The 10,975-nt window shown below is 34.6% G+C and overlaps 1 protein-coding gene across 2 annotated transcripts in view; it reads left to right on the plus strand.

Moving 5' to 3' along the window:
* LOC127835630 (fatty acyl-CoA reductase 1-like) overlaps positions 1–5,517 on the plus strand; it is a 40,205-nt gene extending 34,688 nt beyond the window's left edge. The window contains exon 14 of one of the 2 annotated variants that reach the window (XR_008028551.1): positions 5,022–5,515. Coding sequence is in view for 1 of the 2 variants with exons in the window: in XM_052362094.1 (XP_052218054.1) it covers positions 4,420–4,471 (52 nt within the window). In the remaining variant the exon portion in view is untranslated. Of the gene's footprint in view, positions 1–4,419 lie in introns of both variants that reach the window. The other variant, XM_052362094.1, reaches the window with a different exon arrangement.
* The last annotated feature ends 5,458 nt before the right edge of the window (positions 5,518–10,975 follow it).

Here is a 10,975-nt window from a genome sequence, read left to right on the forward strand (position 1 = left end):
AGAACAACCTTCAACACATTTTAGAGTGTAATTTGGAACAGATATTGACATTCAATCGATTACGGCATTAATGCATATTATATGAATAACCTTACATTATAAACATAGATAAAAACTGATACTGTCGAATTTCAACAGTCAACACGACATGAACATGAACCATTCTATCCAGTTGGACTTATAGATTCGTATTTCGTCTGCCTGTCTACCATTCCACGTTACTTTGTCCATCTGTAAAAACTGACAATTTAAAAATACATCCTGTTGGTCATGAACTCTTGATGACATTAAAATGATGACGTAATGATGCATGACCTTTAATTTTACCAGTGATCAAGTCAAGGGAGTATTACTCAAAACAGAAATACTTAAATTCCTGTTATGTACTTTTCAAGTTGTTGCTGAATTAAGTCTTAATTCAGCAACAACTTGAAAAGTACATAACAGGATAATTAAGTTTGAATTGGCAGTGTTAAGTTACTTTTTAACTAAGTCGTATGTGTCAATGCTTAATAAACTGGAAATGTGTCACTGACAGGGATTCCTCCAACACAGGTATGGACTCATCCATACAAATCCAGTATATATTCGACAATGGGCAAATAGACACACGGCCACTATTCAGCCAAACAGTGTTACAGTAAAGGTTATTTTCTTAAGGATAATCCAATGATCAATCAACGGTGACGCTTGATCGAAATTCAAAACTGTGGTGCTTCATGCATGTACTATATAGCGGAAAAACAGACTAAAGAGCCCTAATTCTGCTAACATTCGTAGGCAAAACTTGTTCTGTTCGATCATCTTCAAACGAAGGTCACACAACTTCTGACAGTTTAAGCACCTAGAAGTTTAGGAGGTTTTAAAACACAAAGTTGCGTGACTTCTTTTTTTAAAAGAGACAAAAGATCATAACTGCCAAAAGCCGTTGCCGTTTTAAAATATTCCGTGCTTATCTATCATTTTCTCATTAAGGTCATGCAAATGTGAACGTTTGAGCCCGCCCTGCCTACCTCTTCTATTGGGGTATCTAGGTGAGAGATTGTATTGTCTTATTGGATGCAGGCTTGCGAAGTGTGTAACTTATCCATCACTATCTTCTCTGAAAGATGTCTTCTTTAACGGGCTGCTGCGTTTGTCTTGCTTTTAAGTCTCCGCCAAGGACGGTCCCAAGCCTGCGCTGAAAAAGGAGGAGGGTTGGGCGTAGGGCTAGCTACCCTACCCTGTTGAAACCTTATTGCTACAGAAACACCGAACAGAATAACAACATACATCACGGACCTGAGAGAAGGTGGACCTCCAGCTGGAGGACGTATGACGCCGGACGGTGATCATCATCAGTTGTACGTTTTCAAAAAACAAACCGCCATTTTCACCCCAATTACTAAACCAAATGGAAACTTCAGCATAGCTGGAATAAATCTGTCGGTATAATATAAAGACATTTGTTGACATGTGATCATGTGCTGTTGATCATGTTTTTATGCCTCCGGTAGGGTGGCATATAGCAATTGAACTGTCTGTCAGTCCGTCTGTCTTTCAGTCTGTCCATCCGTCCGAAAACTTTAAAATTGGACAAAACTTTTGCAATATTGAAGATAGCAACTTGATATTTGGCATCCATGTGTATCTCATGAAGCTGCACATTTTGAGTGGTGAAAAATCAAGGTCATCCTTCAAGGTCGATTGTCAAATATATGGCTTCAAAGCGGCGCAGGAGGGGGCCTTGTGTTTCTGACAAACACATCTCTTGTTCTGTCATATGTTATTTTTAAACAAACTATTTGATCAATAAACGTACAAGATACTTGTCGAAACATATTGAGATTGAAACTAATGTATCTTGTATGGAAAGGATAAAAAGATGCAACAATTTAATGCATACTCATTTATATTGTTCAAGTCACTCTTGCCAAGGTTTCATTCGGCAGGGTTTATGGTTCAGTTTCACTCGGAAGGCTTATGGTTCAGTTTCACTCGGAAGGCTTATGGTTCTGGTTTCACTCTTCAAGGCTTATGTTTCTGGTTTCACTTGGCAAGACTGATGGTTCAGTTTTCATTTGGCAAGGCTTATGGTCAAGGTTTCACTCTGCAAAGCTTATGGTTCAGTTTTTATTTTGCAAGACTAATGGTTCAGTTTTATTTGGCAAGGCTTATGGTTCAGGTTCCTCTCACAAAGTCGTATGGTTCTGGTTTCACTTGGCAAGGCGTATTGTTAAAGTTTCACGCATCACGGCTTATGGTTCAGGCTTCACTCACCACAGTTTATGGTTCTGGTTTCACTCTGCAATGCTTATGGTTCAGGTGTCACTCGGCAAGGCTTATTGTTCAGGTTTCACTCAGCACGGCTTATTGTTCAGGTTTTTTTCCTGGCAAGGCATATGGTACAGGTTTCACTTGGTAAGGCTACTAGTTCAGTTTTCATTTGGCAAGGCTAATAGTTCAGGTTTCAACTGGCAAGGTGAATAGTTCAGTTTTCATTTGGCAATGCTAATAGTTCAGGTTTCATTTGGCAAGGCTTATAGTTCAGGTTTCACTTGGCAAGGTTAATAGTTCATTTTTCATTTGGCAAGGCTAATAGTTCAGGTTTCATTTGGCAAGGCTAATAGTTCAGTTTTCATTTGGCAAGGCTAATAGTTCAGGTTTCATTTGGCAAGGCTCATAGTTCAGGTTTGGCTCGGCAAGGCTTATGGTCCAGGTTCCTCTTACCACGGCTTATGGTTCAGGGTTTTGATCACTTAGGCTTGTTATTCAAGTTTCACTGGCAAAGGCTTAATGTTTAGGTTTTTTAAGCCTTGCTAAAAAAGATTATTTGTAAAAAGATTATTTGTATTCAATGCTAACTTAGTTGTCTCTATATTGATTAAAGTTAGCAGGAATCACTAATGACTTCACAGGATGTTTCCTTTATCTCTGTGTTGTTTTTTGTGCATTCTTAATATTATATTCTACATAGTGATTGTATAGAGGATATTTGTTGGATTCGGTGGATTATCGATTCTAATTCACGAGTGATCATATAAAATAATAATTTCACGAGTGGCGCAGCCACGAGTGAAAATATATATTTTATATGGTCACGAGTGAATTAAAATCGATAATCCACCGAACCCAACAAATTTTCTTTTTATTTTATGCTTTATTTCACAGTTTATATACATTGTTAAAGAGTTAAACTAAAGAATTTCGTCGGGAAAATGACGTCATTTCGTCAAAAAAGTGACGTCATTTAACATAAACAGTGAAAATTTTCGATAATTTTCACTGATAATTTTCATTGTTTGAAACAGTGAAATTATCAGTTTTAATTCACTGATATTTCTCTATAAACCACCGGAAAGCATAAAATAAAAGTGGTTAATCAAAGCATCTGCAGCATATTCTGGTGATTAAGTCTGTAATTTGAGAAATCAATACCAAGTCAAAGTAACAAAATCCAATCGTTAAAGAAACCCAGATTGGGCTAAAATGATACTGTGACGTTGTGACCTGGTGTTGTTTGGTTTTTATGCCCCCGGATCGAAAGATCGGGGGCATATTGATTTGGCCTGTCTGTCTGTCATTCATTGTGTGTGTCCCAAAACTTTAACCTTGGTTAAAGTTTTGCAATAACTTGTGCATTATTGAAGATCGCAACTTGATATTTGACATGCATGTGTATCTCATGGAGCTGCACATTTTGAGTGGTGAGAGGTCAAGGTCATCTTCAAGGTCAAAGGTCAAATATATGGCTTCAAAGCGGCACAAATAGGGGCCATTGTGTTTTTGACAAACACATATCTTGTTCCAATTCTAATTTCTAGTTAAATTGTCAGTGTGAGACCCCCTTTATTAGATGATTATGATTATTTCAGATTCTCCTAAATAATGATATATTGTAGTAAATGTTTGAAATACACTTATACTTAACCCAACTCTATCAGCTTTTATTTAAGATTTATATGCCCCTGGATCGAATGATCGGGGGTATTTTTTTTCGTCCTGTCTGTCTGTCAATGTATTGTTTTTGGCCTGTCTGTCTGTCGTTGTATGTGTCTGCCTGTCATTGTATGTGTGTTTCTGTCCCAAAGCTTTAACCTTGATCATAACTTTTGCAATATTGATGATAGCAACTTGATATTTGGCATGCATGTGTATATCATGGAGCTGCAAATTTGAGTGGTGAAAGGTCAAGGTCATCATTCAAGGTTAAAGCTCAAATATATGGCTTCAATGTGACGCAGTAGAGGTCATTGTGTTTCACAAACACAGCTTTTGTTTCCTTTCAAAATGACACTTAAATTGTTTCCAAGCTATATGCAATATTTCATGCTTCATTTTCTTGCAATCGCTCAAACATGCATGCACTTTTAAAGTATTTACTTGATTGAATAATATAAATTCAACAAACAACAACATGTCATGATATATATTTTTCAGGTTGAGAAACATTCGCTACACATTCAACACAATCCTGGCTGTTGTGATATGACGGACATTGAAAGCTCGCTCTCAAATAGCTCGTAACCTCTGGTTCTTCATCATGGGACTCGTTATGAAGTTTGTGAAATACTTCAGAATAACGAGTACTATTCGCTCTTGATTCCTTGTTCTTGTATATGTGTGGGAACTTCAACATTAGGAAACTTACGAGTAAAATGAAGAAAAACGTGCACATTTATTATGAGAAATAAGTCCTTAACTTTGTCATTAGTGAGGACTTAAATGGAATATTGCTTATTTCTGTTTTGTGGTGACAATTTTAGCAATTAAGAAATCTGCTTGTTGTCTAAAGTCCTCAGAAAAGGGGTCACAGAAGGGTTATGCTTTGTATAAGGGGCATTTGAACAAGCTTGCATACCCGGTTTATATAAGTTTATATATGATAAAGTATGGTATTACTGGCCCTGTTGATAGAGCCAAGGGAATTCAATTTGCTGTGGCATTATATTAAGTCAGGAATCAAAGCTTTCTGTTAGATGGTACTTAAATTTTATTTTGTGATGTAATTATTACACATATTTTTCATATCTTTCTTTAAGGTTTTATCATTTTACACTGGCTAAGTTTCAAGTTTTGGGGCAGTCAATTTCATAATTTTGTATATCAAAATCCAAATAAAAATAAATTTCAGTGTAAAATTTGATATCTTAAATTATAAAAAACAAAGGATACAATTTTGATTAAGGCATATAATTAAACAATACAGACACAGAAAACCAAACACATTTTCCACTACAGCTTTAAGAGATAATTGCATAATCATATGATATGATGTCATGTTGTTGATGTTGTAATCCACTCCATATTATGATACACAAAGCTTGCCTATTTTTTAATTATTGTCAAAATGCATGAAATAAAAGTAAAATGTATTGATTGCTGTCATGATCGTATTAACATTTCATTCCTGGTCATATGAGTTGTGGTCTGAGAAAACTGGGCTTAATGCATGTGCGTAAAGTGTCGTCCCAGATTAGCCTGTGCAGTCCGCACAGGCTAATCAGGGACGACACTTTCCGCTAATATGGTATTTTTCATTTAAAAGAAGTCTCTTCTACACGAAAATCCAGTTAAGGCGAAAAGTGTCGTGCCTGATATGCCTGTGTGTACTGCACAGGCTAATCTTGGACGACACTTTACGCATATGCATTATGCCCAGTTTTCTCAGAACACAGGTATTTTTACTCGTAGCTCCACCAATATGTTTCTCATGATCACTTATGACATAAAATTATAGTACATATGTAATTCATATATAAGTCGATGTAACCTGTTATTTGTCAATATGATGAGAAGTTACGATGGCATCTATATGTTTGTACCTCATATTGTTTGTATGTTTATTCAGATATATTGTTGTTCTCATGTGCTTGATAAAAAATAACGTTTATGGACTACCCTATCATTATGGGCTTACACGTATTTGTTGGCACAAGCATTAGAAGCAAATCTTAAGTACACCATTTAGTATTGTGCATAATAATGTTTTATACCAAACAATTTAAGCCTTATGCAGAAACATTTGTCATTTTTTACATTTCCGTTTTCACCATTTACAATTATATTCATAACTTGTTTTCATACTGAAATATATTTTTATTGTCTCATGCCTCAGTCAAACTTAACATAGGTAGTTAACTTATTTATCATCGTTACACTGTCACTAATCCAAGACTTATCCTATGTGATTTTCTCTTATTGACCTGTTATAATTTGTGTGACTTTATTTGTGATTTTGCATACAAATTATAATTTGAAATCTGATGTATGTTTTGAAAAAAGGTATCAACAGTTATTACAAATATGCCATTCAAGAAAACCCCTATAGTGTTAGTGTGAGAAATTACTATTTTATTGACAAGAGCGTACATTGAACGTATTTTTTATATTTTGACATATGTTGAAATAATTATGAACAAAGTGGTTCCTTTCACTCTGAACAAAAATACAAAAATATCCTGAGGCATATTAAAAAAGAAATCTGGGGTCGTATTCCAGAAACATCTTAAGTCATTTCTTAAATAATTTCACTTAAATTCAAAATTACAATATTTTGTATTTCTGTACTAGATAAGGAATCACATGTTTCTTTTGGTATTCATAAAATAACATTGACATAATGATGCTATTTCGCTTCAATTCTTGATGCCAAACTATTGCAATAGGAAATGAAACACTTAAGAAAATTTCCCATTTTAAGGATAAGAATGAAATCTAACTTAATATGCTTCTGGAATACGACCCCACATATACAGAGGGATTATGGCCACTATATATTGCTAATCCATAGTGATAGTTTAGAACATGCCGTAAACAATACATAAACAATACAGTAAGGTATAATTGTTATTCTTTCGTTTCATTTCCATTCACTGCAAACCCTTTACGAATGTGAGGCAAATGTCCAACAAACAGTTGTCAATGAGTGGTGTCAGACACGCAGTCTGACTGGAAATTGGAAACATTTTAAAGTTAACAAGCTTGTTAAGTTTAAGTTAATCAGCAACTTCGGATTGACCAAGATTCATCTAATGGGGAGACTGCTGATTTCTCATTCTGCAGACGGCTGTTTAAAATTTGTCGTCTTTTGTGGAATGGTAATGGTATCTATTAGAACTAGAGTTCAGTTGCATTTCATGCAGAACAATTATTTGTTTTGTTTCTTGCATTTCATCTTTGTATGATGTAAGGATTTATGCTTGTGATGCATGACGTATACACATTTTGAAAGTCTTGTTTGTTAAATTGTTTTTTATTGTATCATGCACATAGTGGTAATTTATTTAAATGCAAGTTATATGTATATCAATTTTTATTATTGTTTTCTCAGAGGATACTGCTAGTATACGTTATATAATATTATTATAACATTTTATGAAGTTTATACCAGTGTCAATATCCAGTGGTATTGTATCAATATAGGTTGACTGTATCAATACAAATGGATTGTATTTATATACATTGACTTTATCAATATAGATGGACTGTAACAATAAAAATAAACTGCATCTATATAGATGAACTGAGTTAATATATATCAAATGTATCAGCTTAAGTGAACAGTATCAACATGGATGGACTGTATCTATATTGATGGACTTACTTCTCTTGTTATACGCTTTAGGTGCACATTTACTTACAGTGTTATATATTTTTAACATTATAAATCATTTTGATCTGGATTTGAAGTTTACACTGTGTTGAAGCTCTATCCTGTACACAGACGCTGCTGATCATGAAATATTGATGAAATATTCTGCAGATACTAGAGTTAAACAATCAACACTTGAATAAAGGTTACTTCATGAAAACAGTGATGTTAAGACATGTTTAAAGCAAAATTCTTTTCAAAATCATGTTTTAAGCAAAAAACTTGTTTCTTTTTATTCCCTTAAATTAATATTTTCAAATGTTGGTAGTCACCAGCAGTGATTGGTTGGGGGTAGATTGAAGCTTTGATAATTGGAGTAGTCAGTAGCAGTTGAAAACTGGGGTTTAGACTTATCTTTAATCTTTTAAAACCTTTTTTAGAACATTCATGTTACCAATAACACAAAGATAGGTAACCTTATAGTTTCATATATCAAGTTTTTATGGCTCCAAGCAATTAGTGCTAAACAAGTATTGTTAAAAAAAGACATGTGATTTGTTATTGATTGCATAGAAGTATATTGTGTACAAATATTGAAAGTTTACGCACACTTTATCAGAATGTATGTATATTTCTGTGTCTTATGTATCCCAAATTACTTTGGATGACCTTCTTCATTGAGATATAACAGTCAAGTTTTGTTTAATCTTTAGACCTTATGTATAAATCTGTCAAGGAAATATTTATCTCAGGTAAAGTTAAAGTCATATTTAAATTAAATGTTCCCCTTAAATATCAATGCCAAACTAACCAAATTCAATCTTTTTGACTAAGGTTTTAAGGAAAATAACTTTTTATTACGAAACACTTAACTTGGCAGGCTAGCTTAATTCATAGGACGCTGGACTACAAATCCTATGATGTTTTGTTTGATATTCCAATTGGTTTTCATGGCCATTCTCATCGTACCGCTGTTTGGCAATTGTTACTTGCATAAGTATTTGCTTTGTTACTGGTACTCATGAGCTTACCCAGGACAACTGAGCTTGTTAACTGCTGTGATATAACTGAAATACTGGTGAAAACTGCAATGAAAAAATCAAATTAACTAGCAGAAATACTTTCAACTGAATATGGGGGCGTAGATCAAATTGTTTTTCATTTGTTCTAGTATATACTTAGAAAATATTTTACAGATTGCAATGGAAAGCTAGCTAAATTAAGGTTAACACACTTGCTTCTTTAATCAAATCAACAGTTAAACTGATTTCTTTATTGGTAGATATTTACAAACAATCATTAGCACAACTTTTAGAGCAATCTTCCAAATGCTGATTTATTTTTATCTCACAGTTTGTCCTCTTGATTTGTAAAATATAGAGTGCACATGCATTTTGCCGTCAATCTGTTCAAAATTGAGCTTGTAAATGAATTTTTTGCTCGAAAAACTCTTGAACTTGTATGTGTGCTCTTTCTCATGTGAATGTAGATCAATGAAGAAGTGGAAATCTGCATGATGACAGTTTGATAATTGTCAGACTGTCATCTGCTTGACACATAAGATGCACACAGATATATATCTGCCTTAAGTATAATTGCTGTCAGTTACATTTTGCTGGAAGTGATGCATATTGATTTTTAGCTCATCTATTTTTTGAAAAAAAATTATGAGCTATTGTCATCACCTTGGCGTCGGCGTCGGCGTTGGCGTCGGCGTCCGGTTAAGTTTTGCGTTTAGGTCCACTTTTCTCAGAAAGTATCAATGCTATTGCATTCAAACTTGGTACACTTACTTACTATCATGATGGGACTGGGCAGGCAAAGTTAGATAACTCTGGCTTGCATTTTGACAGAATTATGTTCCCTTTTTATACTTAGAAAATTGAAAATTTTGGTTAAGTTTTGCGTTTAGGTCCACTTTTCTCAGAAAGTATCAATGCTATTGCATTCAAACTTGGTACACTTACTAACTATCATGAGGGGACTGGGCAGGCTAAGTTAGACAACTCTGGCGTGTATTTTGACAGAATTATGTGCCCTTTTTATACTTAGAAAATTGAAAATTTTGGTTAAGTTTTGTGTTTAGGTCCATTTTATTCCTTAAGTATCAAAGCTATTGCTTTCATACTTGCAACACTTACTATCTATCATAAGGGGACTGTGCAGGAAAAGTAATGTAACTCTGACTGGCATTTTGACAGAATTATGTGCCCTTTTTATACTTAGAAAATTGAAAGTTTGGTTAAGTTTTGTGTTTAGGTCCACTTTATTCCTACAGTATCAAAGCTATTGCTTTCATACTTGCAACACTTATTAACTATCATAAGGGGACTGTGCAGGAAAAGTTATGTAACTCTGACTGGCATTTGGAAGGAATTATGGGCCCTTTATACTTAGAAAATTGAAAATTTGGTTAAGTTTTGTGTTTTGGTCCACTTTACCCCTAAAGTATCATAGATATTGCTTTCATACTTGGAACACTCGCAAACTATCATAAGGGTACAGTAAAAGGACACGTTGCATAACTCTGGTTGTCATTTTTACGGAATTATTGCCCTTTTTTGACTTAGTAACTTTGAATATATGGTTAAATTTTGTGTTTCGATCCACTTTACTTCATAAGTATCAAGGCTATTGCTTTCAAACTTCAAATACATTCATGATATCATGAGGTTACTGTACCTGGCAAGTTGAATTTTACCTTGACCTTTGAATGACCTTGACTCTCAAGGTCAAATTATTAAATTTTGCTAAAATTGCCATAACTTCTTTATTTATGATTAGATTTGATTGATACTTTGACAAAACTACTCTTACCTGACATACCACAATAGACTCCACCCAAACCATCCCGTGCTCTTCCCCCCCCCCCCTCCCCCCCTCCCTCCCCCCCAATTTTTTTTTAAGATCATCTCACAAATGACCACCACAACCTCACACTATACCCCCCCCCACCCCACCCCCAATTTTTTTTTTAAACGGTTAAAAAACACAAATATTTATAATTATTATTTTATGTTTGAAATACCGTCCAACCATCGCACCCAAGAATCCCCCCAACCCCCTCCCCCACCCGAATCCCCCCGTAATTTTTTTTTTAAGATCATCTCACAAATTACCACCACACCCCCACCCTATACCCCATATTTTTTTTGAAACGGTTAAAAAACACAAATATTTATTTTTATTATTTTATGTTTGAAATAACATCCAACCATCGCACCCAAGAATCCCCCCCCACTCCCCCCCGAATTTATTTATTTTTTCGTTTTTTTCCGCATTTTTGGAAGATAATGTAATAAATTCCACACCCCCACACTATACACCCCTCTTCACTCCACCCCTCCCTCCTTTGTGATTGAAAATGAGAGTCCCTTCACCTTTAAAAAGAAAATAGATGAG

This window comes from Dreissena polymorpha, chromosome 1, assembly GCF_020536995.1.
Source record: "Dreissena polymorpha isolate Duluth1 chromosome 1, UMN_Dpol_1.0, whole genome shotgun sequence".
NCBI lineage: Eukaryota > Metazoa > Mollusca > Bivalvia > Myida > Dreissenidae > Dreissena > Dreissena polymorpha.